The 24715-nt window shown below is 41.5% G+C and overlaps 1 protein-coding gene across 9 annotated transcripts in view; it reads left to right on the forward strand.

Moving 5' to 3' along the window:
• The window catches only part of LIFR (LIF receptor subunit alpha), a 90048-nt gene that overhangs the window by 50024 nt on the left and 15309 nt on the right, over positions 1-24715 (forward strand). For all 9 annotated transcript variants that reach the window (XM_054185323.1, XM_054185326.1, XM_054185324.1 and 6 more), the window contains 12 exons: positions 5970-6119; positions 6833-6953; positions 8983-9134; positions 10614-10777; positions 11698-11872; positions 12149-12433; positions 14524-14653; positions 17433-17596; positions 18973-19118; positions 21885-22050; positions 22209-22279; positions 22701-22914. In XM_054185323.1, coding sequence (XP_054041298.1) covers positions 6038-6119; positions 6833-6953; positions 8983-9134; positions 10614-10777; positions 11698-11872; positions 12149-12433; positions 14524-14653; positions 17433-17596; positions 18973-19118; positions 21885-22050; positions 22209-22279; positions 22701-22914 — 1870 coding nt within the window. In that variant the 5' untranslated portion in view covers positions 5970-6037. The remainder of the gene's footprint in view (positions 1-5969; positions 6120-6832; positions 6954-8982; positions 9135-10613; positions 10778-11697; positions 11873-12148; positions 12434-14523; positions 14654-17432; positions 17597-18972; positions 19119-21884; positions 22051-22208; positions 22280-22700; positions 22915-24715) is intronic.

Below are 24715 nucleotides of genomic sequence, written 5' to 3' on the forward strand. Positions count from 1 at the left end.
AAATAAATCTTATTAATTCTACTTGCATTTTTTTTATTACTCAGCTAGCTTTAAATTCAAAGACTGAAGGCTGTGGGATCAGCAAAGCTCTACTAAAGAAAGCCAGTTCATCTTCTGTTTCTGTGTTCATTGTCTTTACTGTCAGCTGTATTGGCAATTTGCTTGGTTTCCCAGAAATGTGTACTTCTGGCGTGGTCTTTTAGATAGGGGAATTTTTTTGGAAGCTTTCTGTTGGCAATAGTAGGATGTGTAATTTGATATATGCATTTCTATCTGGATATAGGTGTGTTTTCTTTCACTTTGAAGGTTAAACTAGTATATTTGCTCCGAGAGAAGTAAAATGAGCATTCTCCACCTGCTTAGCAGAATATTCTTTTTTCTAGCAATAAGGCTTTGATTTAGGCACATACTTACCTGCATTTCTGCCTGGATGTATTTGGGGTGATGGCTGTTCAGTATTGCCAAAAATGCGGCCTGCCATCAGTCTCTGCAATTTTTTGGTGGTGTGCTATATAATCATTTTCCATGAGAGCTTTTAATGTTCCATTTGGTGGTAAATTACTATGATGATACCTTTAACTGTGAAGAAAAAACAAATAAATTGTAACCTGAGAAAATTCACTGACAAACAGATTTCTTCTATTGTTTTTAAATCTGTGAAATATAATCTTTTTACTGGTTTCATCCAGTATTCTCCATTTATCTAAACCTTTTGTATAAGCTGACTTTTTAACTATTTCTTTTTAGGTATCTGGTCGTGGAGCACAAAAATAGCCATAAAAAGTGTGACCACTGATCTTCAATTCATAGATTATTTTTTAAAAAAACAAATCTGGAGGGTTGTGACTGGCAGATCAGACTGCAGGCAGAAAGCAGGCCAGAAAGATTTTTTTATTTTTTTATCTGTTTTGTTTGTTTGTTTTTGAAGTGGTTTCCAGGCACTTGACAATGAAATACATTTGAGAAAACTCAAAAGCAGGACACAGCTTTGAAGAACTTACATGCTTAGAGAAGTGAGCTGTTACAACTGACTCAGAAAATACTTTTTTTTTTCCTTTAAAGAGATCGAGCATTTGGTCAGATATGCCTTAAAAAAGATACGCGGAACTAGTTAAGCCAAGAAATATGTAATATGAAACGTAGGCAGTAGGAGAGATACCAATTCTCTTCTGTTTTTCCCTTTAAGAGGTTAGGTCTAAAGAGGCTGGTAATGTCTTAGCACGTCATACCTTCTTTACAGCTGACCACCTTTTGAAGGAAAGCTGTCCATAGATGTTTTCCCAGGTGTACATTGTTGACTTGGAGTACTTTTCCTCTCTTATCTACCTGATCACCAGTAGGTGCACTGTATGCATCAAAACATCTTTAAAAGTCATCTAAAAGTCCACAGTTCATATTGAGCTGTTTTAAATAAGGGCCACCATCTGTTGCCTTCAGTGATTGAGAATCTGAGTCTAATTGTTCCTTTCTTAGATTATCTGCATAAAAAGCAATCTCAAATTACTTCTTTCTGACCACAGGCACAAGGGGCAGTTCCTCTGCACACCATAAAGCCCTGACCAGAAGTTAGAACATCTCCACGTACTGTAGCTTCCAACATCTGTTGTGGGATCCTGGTTATAGAAGCTGCTCTTAAATATGGGCAATTATATACTGAAGCCTGCCATGCCTCTGCTGTTTGTATGGCATGAATTTCCATGTGAATACTTTTTGGATACACACACAATGTTGTTCCTTAGCATAGATTTATGGGAGGCTTTTTCTTTATTTTAAAATTTCAAAAGTGAAAGACCTTTCCAGGCAAGGCCTTTAAGATGAATTTGCTGTGCAAATATACTCACGCTAAGTCAGGAGGTTTCCAGTCCATTTGAGGATGAGATTGGAGTCTGAAGTACTAGATAAACAGCTATGTGGCAGCTTTATACAGTAGTATCTGGGGCTGGATCACACGCTGAAATTGAGTCAACAAGATCTGAATGTTGAGAGGAAAGCAAATATGGCATGGGCTGTGTAAACACATGCTATGCATTGGTTTGCCTTAGAAAAGTTCCTTCATTGCGTTTGATAGTGCTCAGGCCTCAGGGGTCAGAAATATTTCAAAGCAGACTTGCTCCACAGAGAAATATTTGTTCCAGGAATGATCAAAAATCTAGAAATTGAGACTGAAAAATGGTGAAAAAAAATGGAGTTTTTAAGGGAAGAGCTAGTAGGGACCTGGTATCAGTCATCTTCTATGTAAGAGGTTGCTGGAAGGCAGAGGATAAACTGTTCTTTGTCTGCTGGAGATAGGACAAAGTAATGTGCTTAAAATGGAGCAAGAGATCGTTGTGTAGCACATTGGGAGCGCTAACGATAGCGCCAGTGAAGTGACACGAATAGATCGCCCAAGGAAATGAGATTGTTATGGGATGTGCTGTTGCTGATGGTTTTTTAAGATGGATGTCTGTTAAAAATGGTTTAGTTGCAGATGCCTTTTCTGGTGTAGTGAATGGGCTGACCGCCTTCATCTCATTTTTTAAAAATAAAGATTTATAATGTAAAGACATTTACACTTAGTAGCAACTGCTCCTGTTGCACTCCAGCCAGCCCTGGTCAAGGTTTTGCCTTCCTTTAACAACATTGAGCTCTCTTGTCCTGAATAAATGTCTCTGACTCTTACATTGTCCTGTCCATCTTCAGAGTACATCTGCCTAGAGGATAACATGCTTTTCATATCTCTCCAGGGTAAGGGAAAACTTCCATGCCTTTTTTGAATTAGTCTTGAACTGATGGAAGGCAGCTTTTATCCAAAGAAAGTGAATTCCTATTTTTAAATCACTTCAATTATTTTGTAACTTTATAATTAAAACAGGCCTATAAGCCGGGATCTTTTCTCCTGACTAATGGCATTTAATTATGCGACATGAGGCTTTGAATTGCCAACTTTTCAGCAAGCTACAAAATGTGTATGAGAAGACAAGAGCCAGGGATTCTATGCTTCTTACGAAAGACTGTGGTTTACAAGACACTCATCATGCTCTGCATGAAAGTACATAGGTTCCCCTCAGTGCCTGACTCTGAAACAGAAATTAAAACTGTGGTTGAGTTAGGAGAATTTGATATGACTCAAATTTCTTGTAATTCGCTGCTGTGACGTTACTCTTAAAACTTCTGCAGTAGAAGGACTACTCAGTAAGCTATAGATTGAAAGAGTGTGCAGAAAATCAAGATTTTCTTGAATCACACACACACACGTTTAGTTGCTGAATCTGCTTCGTAAACCTGGCATGACCAAACAGGTTTTGCACAATCCTGTACAGATAACGTGTTTAGAAAGTGAGAGGCTTGGGATTTAATTAACTTCACAATGCTGTTTTCTCTCTGTTGCGGTTTAAGCCGGCAGGCAGCTAAACAGCACATAGCCATTCGCTCATCCTCCCTCAGTGGGATGGGGGAGAGAACTGGAAAAAAGGTAAAACTCATGGGTTGAGATAAAGACAATTTAATAGGACAGAAAAGGAACGGAAAATAATAATAACAATAAAAGAATATAGAAAACAAGTGATGTACAGTGCAATTGCTCACTACCTGCTGACCGATGCCCAGCCAGTGCCCAAGCAGCGGCTGCCACCCCCAGCCAACTGCCCCCAGTTTTATCGTTCAGCATGATGCCATATGGTATGCAATATCCTTTTGGCCAGTCGGGGTCAGCTGTCGAGGCTGCCTCCCCTCCCAGATTCTTGCGCACCCCAGCCTGCTCGCAGGCAGGGCAGTGTGAGGAGCTGAAGAGTCCTTGATGTAATGTGAGCGCTGCTCAGCACAACTAAAACATCAACAACATCCTAAGTCCAAAACGCAGCACTATACCAGCCACAAGGAAGAAACTTAATTCTATTCCAGCTGAAACCAGGACACTCTCCTTCAAGCTGCATCAGCGCTTTCCCTTTTTTTAATTCTTTCCTTGGCTGCGGCTAGCTGATAGGGGACTGTCAACTCATTTTGATGTAAAACTTGAATTTTTGATGTTGGGCTTTTCTGCAAACCAGAAATGGCCTTTGAAGAAGTACTTACAAACAAACAGATATAATTTACAAGTACATCGCAAATAGAAATCAGGCATTTTATTCATGTAACCCCCAGGTCTGTCTCAGTAGTCTTCACATCTTTGATGAAATGAGAGGTTTGTGAGCAAAGTTTAAACTGGGAGGTAACATCCCGTATTTTCATTAGTAACATGGACAACTACGATATGAAGACCCTGATAGACACCAAAATGCAGTGGGGGACGTCTGGCACAGAGATTATTACCTTTTCTGTGCTGGTGGGTTCTTGATTCTTTACCTGAACATGGATTTGTCAAACTTCATTCTTAATTTGGCCTTTAACAAGTTTCATGGTATGGATGTTACAGTTTAGGATTATGTAAAAAGAAGAATTGAATGTGTCTGGGGGTAGTATAGCTTAAATAAGTATGGTTTTAGCAAGGTCTTCATGTTGCTTGAGAACATGGTGAAAATAAATTATTCGTGAAGTTTTAAGGATGCTTCTTCCCTACAGATGTAACACTGGCCTTTACTGTAGCATCCCTCTCAGCTTCTGTGGTGCCTGGGCCTTTTCCTCAGTCTGGGTGTTGCGGACCAAGAGAAAGAAGAGAAGCGGCCTCTTGTGAGCAGCACTGTTTGACATAGTGCTGACATGTTTCTTCTCACACAGTGCAGATTGGTGAGAGACAGAAGAGCATTTCGGGCATCCACAGCTGTCTTTTCAAATTCTTTTCAAAGAATTCCTTTAAAAAAGAGGTAATAAAAAATATACAGTGGTATTGCAGAGACAAAGGAGCATAGTCCTAGTGGCGCAGAGAGGTTTATTTGAAAATTACAGAAGCTTTCAGGCAAAGCCTGATATTCTGTACCTCTAGATTTGGAAGAGACTTCAAGGCAAAGTCAGGAGCCTTTCCGCTGGGGACTTGTAAAAGAGGTATCCTGGACAAAATGTGAGTTTTAGAAAACTGCTCTGTAGGAGAGTCTGTCTGAGCTATGTTCTTTTGTGAAACTGTCCCAGCTCCTGCTGTTGGTCACTGAGAGAAGGCCCCTTGCTGCCTGGGAGTTATGGTCTCTGGGAGGGTGCTCAGGTCTTCACATCTTTCAGGTGGCAGGGAAACAATGCACCAGGGACTGGGTGGGGTTTAGGGTAAGCTTTCCTGCGGTTTTCTTTTTGAGAACAAAAACTGATGGTGACTGATGTGTGGGTGGAACTGAATGTGTTCCCCAGATCCTGCTGAACAGTTGAACTTCTCTTTGGAAAACATGCAGCCCATTAATCTTCAAAGAGCGCATTAAACATAATATTCTAGATAATTTTTACCTTAAGGGCAGCATTTACAGCAACAAGTATCTTTTGGTAGAGAAATAGCTCTCATTTTTTTTCCCTTTTTTTCTTCCAGACATTATTAGCACTGGATTGGACCAGTGATCCTGGGTGATCAGATCTGGTTCTGCAGTGTCTTGGGCATCCCTTAACTTTGAATAGCAGCAACATGAAAAGTGAGCAGAGGGGAGAGGAAAACAGATGGGTTTTCCTGTCCCATAAACCCATATCCAAAGCAGAGGACATTTACATTCATGGTATAGAAGACCCTTTGTGAATGTGACATTTCATCTAAGTTGAATCTAGAGGAATACCCTTGCATGTCTATTCTGTTCTGACTTCTGATAGTACTGAAAGGGGCCTGTGGACAGTTGGGTTTTACATGTCTGTGATTCTTGAGGCTGCGTTTGAAATGCCTTGCTGAAAACATACGCAGGAAGGAGAGACTGGGGCAGTAAAAAGGTTTGCTTGCCAGACAACAAAGAGTATGGAGTTGCTATGCCTTGGAGCAGCACTGAAGAAGAAAAATAGATGGAACAAAAAGTGGCATTTCTGGAGTACCTGCTCTGGAATTTAAAAGGTTTTTTTGGTTTCTTTTGATTGGTTTTTTTTTTTAATTTTAGAACTGACCAGGTTGTTGGAGGATGATGTTCTGCTTGAAGCTGCTGTTCTGAAAACACACAGTAGAAGAATGTGGAAGAATTCAAGCCTCCGCTGCCTTTTAGCCCTAGCTATTTTATGTTTAAGAAGCTTAATATATAGCCAAGAGATAGGTGAGTTTATTGCAATGTCATTCACTACTTACTTACTTTTTTTTTGTAATTTCTATGCTGACACCATTTAATTACATTGCTTTCCTACTATATGTATATTCAAAAGGCATCACCTCTGTGTTCCCACACTATGCTAGGGATGGAGGTACCACCAGACCTGGTCTCTGCTTTCTAGCAACCAGTGGCATCTTGTAAACCAGTGTAAAATTGGGGGTTAAATTCTCCGTAATCCAACTGTTATAGTCTACATATGCAATTGGTGTAAATGTCCACATTGAGACCCTCTTTCTGTATATGTTGGCTGTCTGCGACAATTTCACACATTATCATTAATTGCCCTTCTGTCATTAATTGCCCTCCATGTGGGACGATGGAGGAGAGCAAAAAACTCATTAAGTTTATCATCAAAGCTTGCGGTTTTGCCATTGGCCCAAAGCCTGCTTATTAGGCTAGGCTGGCAACAGTTATTGTAGAAAGAAACAGCTGCCTGTGTCATTGCACACGAGTATATACCCAGATTTTAGGTACTTTTAGAAATCTGGCAGTCTGTGGCTGTCTGTAATCAGGCACACAAATCATTCAACAGTTTTAAAATACTGGCCAGACATGCATGCGATAAAAATTTAAAAAGAATGGCGTAAAGAATAGCAGTCTTCTTACCGTTGGTCATTTTTGACCTGCAGCTTGTGACTGTACTTCTTATATGATTTCAGGTTCTCTGGGGCACCCTCAGAACTTGAAATGTGTAACGCACAATTTACGTCAAATGGCCTGTACTTGGGATGTCTCTTCTAAAAGAAGACATGGACAAACTGACTTTTGCTACACTACCAAGTAAGTCCCCTGTATACCTGGTTGAAAAATACCAAACTGTGATGAAAGTATAGTTATTCCTCAGTCACTGCCTGTGGAATTTGTGATGCGGTTGTTTCCCAGCGTCTCCCCATCAGTTTTCCTTGGGTGGTGCTCCGTCCAAGCGCTGTTAACTCAGGCAATGGCCGGGTTTCTGGCAATGTCATGTTTCATGCTAACAATTCTCCTGCCAAAATCTCCTGCTTACTCTCTTCAAAGCACTGGAAGATGCTCTCGTTTACTCAGACTTCTCTGTGTGTCTGCCTAGCCCTTGCTCAGAGTTTTCATGAGGGACATCTTCATACCAGGTTCAATCCAAAAGGAAATGATAGTTGGAAGAAGCAAATCCTGATGTTATGGGCCAAAGCGGTAGAATATATGACATAAGTGTTGAGATTCACGTGTGGAAAAACATGAAAAATCTCTTGGTGCCTGTCTTATAACTTTTATAAATTTTAAGCTCTCTGGAGAGCATTGTATTAGAGGAAATGTAAAAATTATTCCACAATTACAATAGCTTTTCCTAAGTGAATCTGAGTTGAAATTTTTGAGAAACGTTAAAAAAACTTATATCTTCAGTGTGTTTTTCACTAATGAGAACTACATGTGCAATTCCCCATGCTGTGGGTCTGCCAAATACTTATCATGTGCTAGGGATGAGTTCAAATCCTTTTTGCATCTTGATCCTGCCCCCAATCCAGATATTTGTACTGTCTTTTTTCCTGTAAATTCTGCAGGCAGCCCAGACTTGTCCTTGGGGTCCCAGGGCTTGGCTGCACTTCTTCCACCTACATGTTTGATTTTCTGTGTCTAGTTATTCCTCCTGCGTTGCCAGCTATCATTTCTATACAAAAAAAACCCCCCATATATCTGACATTGCGGCCAGAGTTCAGGAGTGTAAAGTTCATGAGGTACGGCCCTCTAAACAAGAACAGTCATGTAGCTGCTGCTGTTTCTCCTTAGCAAAGCAGAACAGGCTTGGGTCCCTGAAGCAGAGAGGCTGAGGGCTGATTTAGTATAGACCTCCCTGAGGGAAAGAGATTCTGTTTTTCAGTTGCCCAAACATCCTCTAATAATATCTCAGTACAGAAGAGGAATATCCTTTCGGAGCACTCAAGTCTCAGCTGGCCTTCACTAGCCCAGGGTCTAGCATGAATCTTAAAAGTTCAACCCAAGCTCTTGACTCCAGCCAATGGGAGCTCCAGGGTCTTGTTCCAGTTGATGAGTGAGTAACAGTCCCTCAGCAGGAAGCCTGGCATTGTTCTCTTTGCTTTCCTTCCTCCCATCATTCCCCCAAGAGGAAGGTCTGGATTTTTCCAAACTTTTTGCCTCTCTAGTTGCATATCCATGATAATGAGCAGAGGGACTTGACCCATCCATTATTGTTTCCTGTATGTATCTATGACCTCCAGGCAAAGGCCAGATCACATTGTGCTGAGCACTGCACAAATATTACGCACAGACTGTATTTCCATCTGGCATCCTAGCTGTCCTCTCCCCTGCCCTCTGCTCTTTCATTACAAGCTGAGCAGCAGAAGGCAGCTAAAATACTTGTTCTGAGATGGGGACACGGATGGGTAAAACTGCTTTTTGCACCCATATACCATCAATTTGAGAAGAAATGGGAGAGGGAGTCAGGAAACCTAAAGGGAGGGGGTGGTACTGTTGGGTTTGGGGGGATTTTATTTTGCTTATTTTGAAGTACTAATTTGCTAATACAGGTGACTGCAGGTTTCAGAAATGTGCCTTTTGGTTAAAAAGTCAGGTTTTCACTTTGAGGCGTTCTCTTAACGACTAGGTAGCTGCATTATACAACTAGTGCACAGGGAATGCCTGTTAAATCTGATACTAACCAAAGCCCATGCAAGTCTTACTCCTTCGCAGGCTTGATATGGAATTCTCTGTTATATTACAGGGAATTTTTGTTTTATTAGTGTCCTAGGAATAGGACTTAATGTGCCTTAGCTTCCTATCAGCTGAAATACCTGCTTAATCCTCTCTGTCTTTTCAGTGACCTCCCCCCTCCAGTGTGTTTTAAAACTAAGGAGAAAAGGGTCGAGATTCCAGTCCCAGAGAGCTCCACCACCGTGACAATAACCACAAACAGCATTTCTGGAACTGCTTTTACTACCAAACAGTTTGAAATTCACAAGACAGACATCTGTAAGTATCAGGTTTTATGTGTGTACATAAGGCCTTTATACTATGATTAACAATGCCCCATAAGTGTATATGCTTGCAGTTTTCTTTGGCAGTGTTTCTGTATGTAAAACGTTGACGTGCTGAGTCCATATGAATCTACCATACGTAATAGGTTGCTTTCTCTCCCCCTTCAGGGGAAAGAAGACCCCTCTTATCAATAGATCATAGCAGAGAAATCAAGGGCAGAATGTGAGGAGGAGAATGAAGTACAACACTGTTATATCCCCCTAATCATACTTTGCCCTTTTTTTTCCTGTAATTGCAAATTAGGAAGGAGCTGTAAACAAGTTTCTAATCTACATACTGAAGTACCTGCATGGGGCATAAAGTGCCAAGATCATATTTACCCAATCTGTTTAAATATATATGAAACTGAGTAAATACCTTTATGCTCAGGAGGTAGGCTGCATCATATGGGAGTCATAGATAAATTAGGAGGAAGTTGTAAGCTGAAGATAGCATTGACACCATCTGCTACACTTGCTTATAATTTAGTCTTTGATTTTGGTTTGCCTGCTTATTCCTTTAGTGCAGTCAAAATCTAAAGTCAGTAGCACTTCTTATCCATGGCTCAGTTTTCAGCTAAGAGCAGCTCAAGAACTTTAACAAACACAACTCAAAAATATGCGGGCAACACACTGGGTTCTCCCATCTCCCATCTCCCACTGGGTCAGCATCTTGCTGACCACTGGCAGGTCCCTCAGGCTTGTCACACGTTATCCCGGGTAGCGCACTGACTGTGATGAACACTTTGGAGACTCTCAGAACCTTGGCCAAGACTGAAGTTGGATAAATCACACGTTTTAAAAACATGATTCATCCTGCACCAGGCCCAGTGAACTGCCATAACGCTTGAACTGCCATAACCCATGCCTGCTTCTCAGCCTCTTGCTTCACCATCAGCCATTCATAGAAGAGATGCTTCTGCTTAATCTCCCTGTCCTGTCCCCATCACCATGTCATGCCTGTAATATTTCTTGTAGCTTCCATGATCCTCTTCAGAACCTCATGTGAGCTTCTTCCACCTTGTGCTTATGCTTTAGTTTCTCCCTACCCTAGCTTTTGTTGCAAGTCCCCTCTTCCCTGCTGGTCTCTAAAACCCACTTCTTCCTTTGGGAGATTTTCCATCGTCCTCCCTAGATGTCTTCCTTACTATGCATTATGAAGAGTCATATTCATGAACAGTTACTCACACATCTGCATGTTGATATGTTAGAAGAAAATGCTACCTGGTGATTCACCAGCACCTGTGCTTTCCTGGGAACTTTCATGCTCAAGTAATGACAGAGCCCATCTTCTTCTAATTACAGAGGTAGTTACATGTTTGTATGGCAACTAGCCAGTTGAGAGCAGAGATGTGGCTGTTAAAACACCTGTAGGGCTGGTATTGCTGACTGATGACTTTAATACGGCTTTTTTTCCCCCTCTCTCTTTTTCAAGCATTTGTTCCTCTCGCTCCACACATTCTTAGTTTAACACCTGACTTTTCAACTTCCATATTAAATCTGAAGTGGAGTGATAATGGATCAGTCTTCCCATATGGACTGGATGCCTTTTGGCAGATTCAGGTACTTCGTAAAGAAGCAGCGGAAAAAGTCACACAAGTAAGTGCTTCACTTTGTTTATGAAAAAAACCCAACATATATATAAAAAAATATATATACAATTTTTATATATCCATATATATAAAAATATATACAATTTTATATATATATACACACATATATTTATAAAAAATATACAAATTTTGACTTTGGTAATATTCTGGGAGGTCATTTGAAGAAAGCTAACAATAATGAAGGTTGTAGATCTTTGCAGAACCTAAGTGTAGTCATGCTTCTGGTAGGTAACTTCTTGTTAAGTTTCAAAGTTATGAGGACACTGGACTCTATACTGTCAGTACTTATTCACAGTCACAGCTTTTTTCTTTTCTTTTTAAATCTAATGCAGGGTTTTTTTTATTAGAACTTGCTTATGAGTTTGGCAGATATTTTACACCATTCTCTGTTTTATTTCTCCAGCAGTGTCTCAGGTCTTGGTGGTCTTTGAATGTTCAGTTTGCTTTTTTCTTTTTGCACCCACAGTTATTCCAGGCCAATTTATAGCTCGGTTCTATAATATTTAGGAATGGAGAAAAGATAAAATGTGCAGCCTGGGACTAATATTAGAAGAGTTTCATTTGGAAAAGTTGGAACATTTCCCTGCCTCGGAGAGGCCCAGGATACTGGGATGCAATAGATACCCCTAGAAATGCTTGGTGAGCGTCTGCTCTCCCTCAGATGTCTACCCTCTGGTATTTCTGGCTGGCAATCTACCTGTCTGGTGGGCTGTTTAGCATCTTAGGCTTTTGTCCAAGTAAATTCACAACTGAACTGAAAATTAGGTGGGATACTCCAACCATCTATCAGGACTTTGTGTTTTACTTCACTTAATTTGCCATTATGTTGGTGCCTGGGAGATTATGGGTCATTGCTAACAGGTGTTCATAAACTCTCTCTTGGTTGTTTTTTTGGGGGAATTGTAGATAACTTACTATTCAAAACTGACTCATGAAGACATCATTCTTTCTTGGAACTGGACATCAGATATGCCTTTGGAGTGTACATCGCATTATGTGAAGATTCGCTGTTACATTAATGTAACACAGTTTGTTGGCCCCAAGGATTGGAGCGACTGGAGCCCAGTAAAAGAGGTCCCTGGTATGTTTGTTCTCTTGCCACCATGTGGATTTTGATTGCTTTGTGAAAAATAAGCCAAAATCAGAGGAAAAGCATTAGGCAGTGATGGGCTGCTGTTTTTGGGGTGTTTTGATGAGAGAAATAATGCAATCATTAGTTAATGAAACCTAGTAAACATTGATTTATATGCATTGGAGTGCTCCTAAGACATGATTGAGCTGATCAGCACCATGTTTATAGCAAACTGTTCATGTAAGTTTTTTTTGCTTGTGTTTTCCATTCTTCCTTCTCTGCTAGGAAAAGATACTGATCCCAATGGGAGCGGAGTGTTTCCTCAGGACACCGTGGTGGCAGTAGGCTCAGATGTGACAATTTGTTGTGTCCATGAAGAAGGACAGCAGATACAGATGACTTATGGATCACAAGTATACCCAATGATACATCTGAGCAGTCGGAGCAGTGCAATCAGAGTCCTAAATGCCAGTGCTTCAGATACCAGTGGGACAAATGTAGTGTGCTCACGGTCCGAAGCAGCGATAGATGGAACTGTCTTGATAGATGGAACTGTCTTGTTTGTAGGATGTATGTATCATTATGTTTACTAACCCTAGGAAAATCAAAATAATTTTGAGACTCTTAGGGTTCTGCTAAGAAACAAGTGCTATTCTGTCATTTTTTCCACTGGCCTTTGGTTTCTGAGGATGAACTGGGATTGTGCTTGTTTGATTTCATTACGGAAACTCCAGCCCTTGGAGAAAACACCAAGGCTGGGAGGATGAGGAAGTACCCATGTAAGCCCTCTTCTCTTAGAACCTGGCCCACTGCTTCTCTCCTTGGTCTCTTTTTCTAAGGCACTTCTTCATGATCTGGAACACTTAGTAGTTTATTGCCATATGTAAATACATCCTCAGTCTCTATCACTTTAGTTTTACATCTGTTCTGGTTTGGTCTGTTACAAGGCAAGAGTAAGAGAAGGAATTGAAAGGGAAAACATTCATTTGCCAACCAGTCAAATGAAAACAATGAAACAGTTAGACTTGCAACAGCAGCAGATGCTCATCCAGGGCAGTAGCTCCCTGGGAGCTAATTCCAGCAAAAGAACCCAGCTGACAGTTCCTCTTTCCTGGAAAATCTAAACATTCTTTTAGTATTTTCTTTAAAGATACTGTATCACTGTGTAGCTTCTCTGTGTAACCATGCCAGCCTCAGAAGTCTCTTCCAGATACAGATACCTCTTAAAACAAACTACTGAAAGTACTTGGTTCTTCTTTCCCCTAATTGGTCGCTTCAGAGCTTTGTGTGTTTCCCTACAGGGCTTTTGAGAGTTGTCATCTTCCAATAGCTGCCCATTAGAATTCTGTTCCCCGTTAGAAATGCCTGCCTTTGAACTTAGGGTCCTTGGGGTTGAGGGAGCGGAGAGGGGAGACTGGGCTTATTTTGAAAGTGTGTTCCCAACTCCAGCCTGTGCCTCTTGTCGTTAATGTTGTGTATTAAGTGTGTGATAGCAAATGGCAAACAGAATCCAACCTTTTATGACTTCTCAGTGAGATGTAGTTTTTTATTATTTGTGTAGTATTTGCTTCTGTAGGAGAATCTTCCAGGTAAACAAGTCAGTTGTTCATGAACAGAGGCTGTGATAATCCCACAAGTTTTTCCCATACAGTGGTTTTTGAAGAGCTGGAATGTGGTGAAGTCTGTTTCCTGCCAGTGTTTCTTCTTGTGGTACCTGCTTAGTTGGAAGGGAGAGGACTTGTCATGATGCTCTTGCTGATAAGACACATTTGGGGAATAAAAAGTAGAGGAAGTGAATGTGCATGCACCCAACCTTGGTTAAGCCTAGGCCTGGCAAAATTAGTGTTCCTTTTGGCCTACTGCTCATAATCTGAACTAAGCCTGCTGTGGTTGCCCCTTGTGTTAGTGCCCATTCTCTGGGGCAGCTGTGTGAATATTATTGTGCTGCCTTTTGGAGAAAAGTGTATGAGACTTGAAATAAGCGCTCTGCATAGTCTCGCATTAGCGTGGTTACCCTCTCTGTTGGGAGCACTGTCTGTCTTCCCCAGGAAGGTGTTTAACACTGCTCTAGTATGGGAGCAAAGAACAAGGTTTAAGAGAAAAAGATGGGCACTACTAAAGCAACGGTGAAGAGGACAAGTCATTCAGGGCTTGCTTTAATTTCAAATTCAGTGTGGAATTCATGCTAATGGGAACATCTCCTTGACATGACTTGCTTGGAGAATTCAAAGCAGCGGTGGGGCTGGCATGTAAGAAAATGTGACGCACAGCCAACAGCATTCCTGCATTGCTCAGCGGCTAAACTGCTGCTCAGAATTTTGGAAAAGTCTTGGCAGAGTTTCAGTGAAGTGCTTCCAGGTCAGAGCCTGGAGCTTGTGAACATATTTGCATGTGATTTAGCAGATTACCCACCCACTTAGAAGCCTAGAGTCAAGCGTTAGTCAGACGGGGCCGATAATAATTATCCATCTCTTTTATTGGGATATTTTAAAGCATATTATTTATATGGTTGGAGCATAACTGTTAACGTGTATTTGTTAGGCACGCAATCTATACCCAGCAAAAACAAATGGTGATGCTCTCAGGAAGCTAGCACACCAACCGTCACACTAGGATGGCAAAACATCGGCTAACTGTTCTGGTTTCCTTTCATGGTACAGATGCCCCTGATGTTCCCCAAAACCTCAGCTGTGAAACATCCAACTTCCTGATAATAAAATGCACCTGGAAACCAGGCAGACCCAGCGGACTATATGGAAAACGAGGAACAAATTACAGTTTATTTGAAAGGTAAAACAATTCAGCACTAAAAGGATTAAAAAGGTAGAAGTGGAATGTATCCATTGCTGCCTGTGACTTACTGCACAATGCGTTTTTTAATTGAGATAGTCTCCATTGTTTAGAGCCTAAAATACTTTTCAAGAGTTTGTGGAAGTAGAAACTAAACTGAACTCGGAGAACTCTTGTCTAGCTCTGCAAAATTGCAATGGGAATTAAGGATGACTTTTTCCAAAAACTTGTGTTGTTATGAACTCATGAGAAAATAAAGCATGTAGTGTGTCAGGCTGCTGCCAACGTGTAGATAAGACTAATATGAAAATACAGGAAGATAGTGAGAATCATTCACTAATTTTTAATATTTTTTTCTAAATGCAAAATGCAACCTGTGTCAGATCAACTATCAAACATTTACTGAGTTTCTGCTATGCAGGATAACAGAAAGTCACTGAGGAACAATTGTAAAGCAGGCCACGGGGCATCACCCAAATGCTACTCAGGAATATAGCAGTACGTGGTTCTCCTCCCAGCACTGAGAGATAGATAGTGTAGAACAGGCAAAATGCATGTTACCTGGAAAGCATTGAAAAGGACAAATAACAAATCCACAGAAAGAAGCGAATCACAGAATCACAGAATGGTAGGGGTTGGAAGGGACCTTCGGAGATCATCTAGTCAAACCCCCCTGCCAAACCAAAAGCTGGACAGGAACGCAACCAGGCGGGTTCTGAATATCTCCAGGGAAGGAGACTCCACCACCTCTCTGTGCAGCCTGTTCCAGTGCTCTGCCACCCTCAAAGTAAAGAAGTTTTTTGTCACGTTCAGATGGAATTTCCTTTGTTCCAGTTTGTGCCTGTTGCCACTTGTCCTATCGCTGGGCACCACTGAAAAGAGTCTGGCCCCATCCTTTTGACATCTGCCCTTTAGATATTTATAAGCATTGATGAGATCCCCTCTCAGTCTTCTCTTCTCCAGGCTAAACAAACCCAGGTCTCTCAGCCTTTCCTCATAAGAGACGTGCTCCAGTCCCTTCATCATCTTCATAGCCCTCCACTGGAGTCTCTCCAGTAGTTCCCTGCCTTTCTTGAACTGGGAATCCCAGAACTGGACACAGTACTCCCAGATGTGGCCTCACCAGGGCAGAGTAGAGGGGGAGGATGACCTCCCTCGACCTGCTGTCCACACTTTTTTAACGCACCCCAGGATACCATTGGCCTCGTCCACAAGGACACATTGCTGGCTCATGGTCAACTTGTCCACCAGGACTCCCATGTCCCTCTCTGCAGAGCTGCTCTCCAGCAGGCCAACCCCTAACCTGTACTGGTGCATGGGGTTATTCCTCCCCAGATGCAGGACTCTACACTTGCCCTTGTTGAACTTCATTTGGTTCTTCTCCACTCAACTCTCCAGCCTGTCTGTGTCTCACTGCACGGCAGCACAGCCTTCTGGTGTGTCAGCCACCCCTCCCGGTTTTGTGTCATCAGCAAACTTGCTGAGGGTACACTTCCTAAGCATACCTATGAGGATGTTACGGGAGACAGTGTAAAGAGTGAAGACTGAAAAGTGAAGACTGGTGTCCTGCTAGTTTGTCTTACATCATAGGCCATGTAAAGCCTTAAAAGTGAAGAATTGTTGCTTTGGAATAGAACTTGCAAATGGGATTCCTTGGTGGTTGTGATTAGAAGTTGGTGAGGAGTTAACAAAATTCCCGTGGTGAGGAGGCTCCCTGTAATGCCAAAGGAGCAGTCAGGGAAAGGAGCCAGGAGAGGCCTGAGTCACACAAACTGATGGGAAATGGAGTCTCATGGTGTCTTTGAAGCAAGTCAGAGGCAATGAGGATTGAGTTACAGTCACAGATGTCGTCCAGGATGCTAGTACTAAGAAAGTCATTGGGTAGGGTGTGAAGAGGTGGACAAACCACAGCAGGTATTCAGAGGAAAGGAGCTCCAGTCACTGGCTGCCCATACGCAGCTCATAAACAAGGACGTAGTTCAGACTTGTTTCACGGAGCCCAAAGCTGTGAGGAGATTAAGGTGATGCATTTCAGGGTACATACTCTCATCCTTGTTCTCGGCCCACATTGAACTATTCAAATGGAGAGTATGCTGTGGAGAGAGCTCAGAGCTCAGCTGGAACAATAAAAATACCTGAAGGAAGAAATTAAACTTGTGCTTTAATGATGGATGAGAGGTTTACAGAGATTGTAATTAAAGCAAGTTCTGTATACGTACATACATACAGTTACACACTTTAGATTTTACCCCTCAAGATGTAACCTGGTCTTGGCTGTTACCAGACTGCCTCTCTTGCTTTTGATTTAAAAACAGTTAGGAGTAGTGGGTGTATCCGAGGTGACAAACCTTACTTTAGATTTGGCAGGGCTGATCTAATGTGTGCGCATCTCCCTAGTTCAGAAAGCAATTAAGAACATTCTTTAAATGCAAATGTATGCTGATCTGAACAAAGATACTTTAAATCAGAATCTTAGTTGTGACTTGTGAGGTGGTTTTACAGGACCTACCTGTTTTCCAGGCTTTTGAGAAGTGAGAGGATGGAAATGTTATGCTAGTGGAAGAGGAGGGTTTCACGTGAGACCAGGGCAAGTCATGACTGATGCCACTTTAACCTGCGTGGTAGTGTTAGATATGCCTCTGCAATCAAATCATTCTGTAAGCCACATGTCAGTGAACCCATCGTTCTCCGCTGTGTTTTCAGTCTAGACTTCTGACTGTTGCTAGAAATTATCTTACTCAAAAATTTAGTTGTTCCCCCTCTGTTTTTCACTTTGTAGAATATCTGGTAAAAATGTTTCATGCGAAGTTGATGAAATGAACAGAGAGCGTGTCTGTGGTTTTCCAGTACTGGCTGATCAAAACAACTACGATTTCATATTAGGTGTCTCCAATCCTATCGGGCAAACACAGTCATCGCTTTTGGTTGATTTAACTCAAAGAGGTAAGACTTAAGAATTAGAAAAGCAAAAAGATATGGCTACTGCATGCTAACCATTTGTTTGGTTTGGGTTTTAAGAACTTTGACATGGTATGTTTGTCATTATTTTGCTTTATTGTTGCCAGTGTTTTGCCATGTCTGATAATTTGAACTTGAAAAGAAAATAGCTTAGGACATGCCCTGAGGCAACAATTTGATGTACAGGGAGATGCCAGTTCTTGACAGCAGTGCTACCAGGTCAGATACACCGCTGTGTGGATAAATGCTACTTGCGATCTAATAATTAGCCACCTGCTGTTTATGTATTACTTATATATTAGACATCTATAATTAAAATTTAAGTGTAACTTTATGAACTGTAAGTGATCCTGTATTTCAGGGTTTGCCTTATAGGGCAAAATATGATATGGTTTTACAACGGTGGGATTTGGACCATAAAAAAATAACTTACTTAATCAGACCTTCAGTTTAAACAAGGACAGAGTGAAGATGACTGCCTTTCTAGTGCTGTCTTCCCCGTCCTTTTCCATCTGCCTCCACAACCACAGCTGAGGATTCAGGGGTTCCTAATGGTTAGAGGATTCTGCCATTCTCTCTGAAAAACTTAATTTAAACATGAAGATGGTGTATGATTTTTGTCCATGTCCCGGTTCAACTAACCTGAGATTAGAACTGTCAGAATAAATTGGCAGGTCCTAGAAAAGCATCATTTGTTTCTGTTAATTATAAACTGGGCTGTTTTGCACCCAGTCAGTATGACTGCTATTTCCTATTTGTTTCCTTTCCTTTCTTTCCCTCAGTGTCCACTTAATTCCCAACATAGAGTACATATTTCTTTAAGGGTAACTGGATAGATTCCAACAGTAGAGGTTTTTTTTTTCTCTGATAGCTATGTATAGTAGTACTAAATATTATTGCAAAATTCCATGAAGGGAGTTTTGGGGGGAGAGGGGTCGTTCAGGAGTCCTACCCTACCCTGTCCTATTCTGCAGGCTAAGTTCTAACTTAAAAAGTTCCCAGAAGGTGAACAAAGTTGAGTGAATTTCATCTGTTACAGTGGTCCTCTGAAATAGCTTGTGTTTTGCTTTTTGATAAAGTAGGGAGTAGGAGGGAAAATGTTTTTCTGTGTCTCCAACTCGTTACCACACATGTCAGTATGCTCAGTCTTAAGTAAATCTGCTTCCGTGTTTGATAGCTGAGAAGAGTGTCAGGAATTAGACTGTTTGTGGGTGCCTTCCCGGCACCGGCTGTCCTCGCTGCAGATGGGATCACTTATTTATCATTCTGATTCTCTTTGATCTTTTAAAATCAGATTTTTCTGAACTAAAATTGACAGCTTTTTTCCTAGAAGTGACGGGTTTTTTCTTTATTTTTTTAAGTTCATCCAAAAACTCCAGAAAAGTTAACTGTTTCTGGGAACAGCTCCTCAAGCGTCCATCTGCGTTGGTTTGTAAATGGCAGCTTTGCTGAGATCAGGCTTCTGTGTCAAATTGAAATTAGCAGTGGTCACTCTGAGCGAAAAATGGTAAGTGTTGCTTTTAACGGAATATTTTTTTTGCTCAAATGTTAATATTTTTCACTGAATTGATCATGTTTCAAATCCTTTTTTCTCCTAGAGCTTCATTCTGATCATCTTATTAAATGATTGATGTAGTGATGACTGGAAGTTCATTTACTAAAATCAAAAAAAAGTTCTGCTCGTCTCCTTTGTTGCCTGCTTTCTTTTTTTTTGGTTGCTTTTAAACAATTTAGAGGAAAGTCAAATTACACAGCATTTTATTTGGTACTTGGGGAGGGTGCATAGTGCTTTGTGACGACCGTTTAGGTGACAGTCCTTGTGCTTTGTCTTTCCTGGTGCGAACTGTGTTAACACGTTTGTTGCAGGATGTGCTGCTGCCCTGCAGGCTTCCACAGAGTTTGTTTCAGATTGCCCGTTGCAGTCTGTAGTTGAATTTCTTTTTTTTTTTTCCCCCCTGGGAGAACAGTTCATTTACTTGCTGTCAGCAGTTGACATGCATGTGGCTGTAATAGAGAGCTACTAAACCTGCTTGTATGTCCGTGATGGATTCTCTCACTGGGTGTATCAGTAGGTAGTCCCCCAGAGGAGACTTTTGCAGCTGGGGAGAAGGTGGTATTTCTGGGTGGGGTTCAGATTTTCCAGCATTCGGGCTTCCAGCTGCTGCCTGGCTTTGGCGCTCTGCGTCACTGGCTGGAGCTGCATATTTACTCTGCTGACTGTCAGAGGAGCTTAAGATACTAATTTAGACACTAGCATCAGATACTGAGTGTAGGTGGTAGGAATATATCCTCTTCTTCCGTATTGCCTAACTTAGTGTGGGGTGATCTGTGTCACTGGGGAAGCCTGATGGCAGAACTGCATGTTCGCTTGGCCTGAGATTTACCCCCAAATCCTGTGTTTGGGCATTTGGATGTCTCTGACCAGCTTGGGTAGGCACACGCTGAATTACTAGGTCTTGCTGCAAAGAGCTTGAATTTGTAATTTGAACACATTAACCCCAGAGGCTGCTTTTTACAACACTTATTTGATTTTTAGCAGTATTCTCTTACCCACTGCATTTAGTTGCCTGTTGGGCACAGCCTTGAATAAAGCCACTCGAGCCACAGAAGTGATGCAGCTAAGGCTGAAGATAATCATTATATACATTGCCTCTAAAATAATAGGGTAGTAGTTAACGCATGGTCTGTAAGAGTATTTTTAAAATACTTTCAAAGCACTTAATGATGAAGCCTTAAGCTTTTATATTTTCTCTGTAGTGACATGTGTTAAGTAGTACCCAGAGAAAGATTAGGTATTGCAATGAAAGTCATAGGTATCTTTAGAATTAACAGGAGAAGGAACTGGCTTTTAGCTGTACATAACAGCTCTGACAGATGAGCTGTGTTAAATTTTGGTGTACAGTCCGAGATACCATCACCCACAGGTGTCTGCATGTCTTTGCTCCCAGCAGTTACTGCTTCTGGAGCAGTCAGCGGGGGTAACAAACACCTGAGTGTCACCCACCCCCAGCTCAGTTAGTTTAAACTGCTAAAAAGAAAAAGTAGGTTTGCACAGTTCTGTGTCCCCAGAGTTACGCTGCTTGAAGCCTGGGGCGCACACTTTCTCGGGAACTCTGCTACCAGGCCAGTCATCAGGGGCAGTGGGAGACGGCCTTACGCTGCCACAGCCGTTTGGTTCACGGCACCTGTGTCAGAGCCTGCAGCTACAGATATTTTGAAACACAGCAGACAGCTTGGTAGAAGCTTTTTTTTGCAGCCTTGTTATGTTGTCTCTGGTTGCTTAATAAAAAACCTCCAAGAGTTCTCTGTAATAAACAAAAGTAGCTGTGAAATTGTTATGGGGTTTTACATGGCATTTTGAGGATGTTTTCAGAAGCTTTTCTATCCGTGTGAGAGATTGTTGGCCCTTTTTATATTTTTCAAGTTGTCATTTGGCTTTAGAAATGCACAATTAGTTGCATCTTAAAGTCACTTGGAGTCCAGTTTTTGGCAGCTGTGATGCACATGTGTTATAATTAGATTCAGTAAAAAAATATTCCCAGGCTTAGGGTTTCTTTAAGTAGTCATGAAACTGAAATACTCCCTAGACTTGCACCATTTTAAGGATAATAGGAGAGACTAGCCCTGTCATAAGAGCTGTGAACAGGGATCACCTGGGTCAGGCTTGGATACTGTCTTTTGAAGGAGAAAGGACTGCCTAGGAAGAAGACAGCATGATAAACATCTTGCTCAGACAGACAGTCTTCAGCGTGCTTCTGTGCACGTGTCTTAGGTAAAAAGGCCTCTGTCCACCCAGTGTGACGTTCACATGCACAGTGGAAGTGCAGGTTCTCAATACCAGAGGTGAAATCCTGGCTTGCCTCACGTGAGGAGAAGTTTTGCGGCATGTGGCAGAGAGGGGGACTGGGTAGGACAGAGGGGAAGCTGCAGTCTGCCATTGTGTGCAGAGCTCATCCTGTTGAAGGCTCAGCGGTGTTCTCTCTCCTTTTTGTCCTTTACATCTCGAAGGTGCTACCTACTGTCATATTTCAGTTTCTGTGCTGTGTATGACTTTATTTTGGCAGAGCTCTGAAAAACTGTCTTTTGTTTAGGGTGACTGCATAGGAAATATTTTTCTTTTCCATTAATTTCTTTGTAGGGTTTGACTGCAGCTTTTTTTCACGCTGTTGGTATTCTTGGGGAAAAATATCACCTTTTTAGGCATTGACTTTCAGTATAATCTAGCAGCAAAAAATATGTATGTATCATGTCCATTTCTGTAAATTTTTAACAGCACAATGTCTCCATGCCTGGTGGAAAATTCTCAACTTACACAGCTCAGCTGAACACATTGCACCCGTACACCAAATACCAGTTCAGGGTGCGCTGCTCGGCTGCTGACCACTTCTGGAGGTGGAGTGACTGGAGCAGGACACAGGAGCACACAACACTGGAAGCCCGTAAGTTTACTTAATTCTTTGATGATAAAATGTTGAACTTGTGAAGCCACATATTTTTAAATTAGGCATCCAGAAAACCTAACATTTTAGTAGATGGTACATTGTCTACTGTGCAACTTGGAAAAAAAACCCCACACCTCTTTTTTTATTTTTCTTAGCTCCTGCAAGAGGACCAGATATCTGGAGAGAGAGAAGTCCTTCTGGAAAAAGTGTAAAAATCTTCTGGAAGGTAGGTAGGACACTTAAAGTTTTAAAATATTAAGTAATGTAACGCTGTGAAAACTATTTCCTTACACAAATTATAAGTGAGTGAAGTGTATAGTCGATACATCCAACTGCTTAACTTTTTATAGAACCATCTATTGAGACAAATACTTTGCTCCAAATGACAATATTATTAAAGTTTTATAATATAAACATTACATTGAGAAACATTTCACATGAGGAATTAAAGTTTTAATACATCTCAGCTGAAAATTAAAAACCTAAGAACTCGTGTTAATTCTCAAAGTAATACTTGAGTAACTCTCTTTTCTGCCTCGTAGTTCTATACAGTCATCAGACTAGATCAGGACATTAAAGTCGTATTATCCTATGTCTTCTTTTGTTTATGTCATTTGGGTTTTAATGTGCTCTTTGTCCATTCATAGCCTTTGTCCCTGTCTGAAGCCAATGGAAAAATAGTGTCTCATGAAGTGTCCTGTTACCTGCTGGAGACACCGCTGGAGTATAAAGAAGTCACTGAGCCCTCAAACAGTACTGAGATAAAACTTGGAAAAAATGACTGTGTCATTAGTGTTGTAGCCAAAAATCATGCAGGCTCCTCTCCTCCTTCAAGGATAACGAGTGTGGAACTTCCAAGCGGTGAGTGCTTACAGCAGAGAGCTAATCACCTTGAGGAATACTTGGGCGAGTTTGTTTATGGAAAAATAAGATACTTGCTTTTTTTTGTTTGTGTTTGTTTTCTGGTTTGTTTCCCCACCCAAATCTCCTGGGTGGAGGAAGAAAAAAATTGCTGCTTTGCTTTTAGGGTAGTGTCTCACCAATTAATTGTGCTCTCTGCATAAAAGGAGGGTGATAGTGTGCAGTCTCTGCAGCTATTTAGACTTTTCTGAGGCCCTCCCAGGAACAACAAGGATGAGGCTCCGTAGTGTTAGTTTTGATCTGTGGTGTTTAGGGAACTTGTGTTCTTGTTGAGACGCTGAAAAGTGTTATATGTTAAACAGAATCAGAACAAAGTTTTGGAGGTGTGTGGCTTTTTAAGGGGAGAATTGTCAGTTCAATTCCTGTGAGCTCTGCAGGAGAATATTAATTGGGCTGGTTGGTAAAGTGTTGGCATCCTTGTGCTAGAAGCCAGTTTGAAAAGGAGGTAGGACTTTCGCTTCCCAATTAAAGCACTGCCACTCTCGCTGTGGGCTTTTGTAAAGGGAAATAGCCGAGCCAGATAATGATTTTCTGCTCCTAACACAGAGCTTGGGGAGAAGATAATATTGTGTGTGGCTATTGAGAGTCCATGCTTCCCTGCACACCAGGAAGAGTGTGATCTCCCAAAGCCCAAACGTTTAGCTGCAGATCTGGCCAGTGCATACAAGGAGGACAGATTTACACAGCGAGGCCCCTCTCTGCTTCTTTGCCAGGAGCGTATATGGTGCTACTTCTCCTTCCCCACCCAGAGAACAGGTATCACAGTTTCCCCGCTTGCAACTCAGGTTCTGGTAAGACAGTGCCATCTCACATCGGAACAAATGTGCTTTGGCTGAGATTCACAGTGAGAGAAATATCAATTTTGTTTCTGTGTGAAGGAAAACCATTGCTTTTAGTGTTTCTTGTGCTTCTCCGAAACACCAGTACCTAAAAGTATATTCTCAGTCTGCGCTTTGGAGGGAAAAGTAATTGTATGGGACAGTTGAGTGAACAAACATGCCCTTACAGCTCTCCTTCAGCAGTGGACGAATGAGAGTGGGAGTCGGGGAGGTCTCTGTAATAGGTTTGTGGTGTGGGACAGCTGATGGCAGCTGGAGCTTTGCGTTCATTTATAGCTTTCTCTTGGATGTCTGAGGTTCCCTTTGGTGTTACCCATCTTGTACTCGTTGAAAATTTGCTCCCAAGTTGGTATAGGAATTATCTGAGTCACTGGCTGGAGTCATGAAAGATGACTCATTCGCTGAACTGGATGACATTTCTGCCCAAACATCTTTTCTGGCTGCTTCCTGTGTACAGTCTGTAAGTGCTCTTAATGGCCGTAAGAGAGCAGTGGCTCTGAAGCTTGAGATCTGCTGAGGTTTTGTGAAAACTGAAAACACAAACAAAGGGTACTCTGCCTTAATTAATTTGTCACTGTCTCTGAAAAGTGCTCTGCAGAGAGTCCGGGCATAGAATCTGGCTGTTACAGGCTCCACTACCACAGTACTACTGAAGTGCTAGTAGTTATTTCTGCTAGTCTAGGTTGCAGCTATAAATACACCAAAATGAGCAGTACTGGCCTGGGTGCATTTCTAGTCATCTGGCTCAGGAAATAAAATTGAGTGTGGTGTATTTAAGCATTCTTCAGAGAGTATGTGCGCACTGTCAGTAAAAAGTCTTTCCTGTAAATAGGAAAATTAAAGCAATCTAATTAGAAATATGCTCTCTCCCAGCATCATAGAAGGGTAGCTTCACTGGATGT

This window comes from Rissa tridactyla, chromosome Z (assembly GCF_028500815.1).
Source record: "Rissa tridactyla isolate bRisTri1 chromosome Z, bRisTri1.patW.cur.20221130, whole genome shotgun sequence".
In the NCBI taxonomy this organism is placed as follows: domain Eukaryota; kingdom Metazoa; phylum Chordata; class Aves; order Charadriiformes; family Laridae; genus Rissa; species Rissa tridactyla.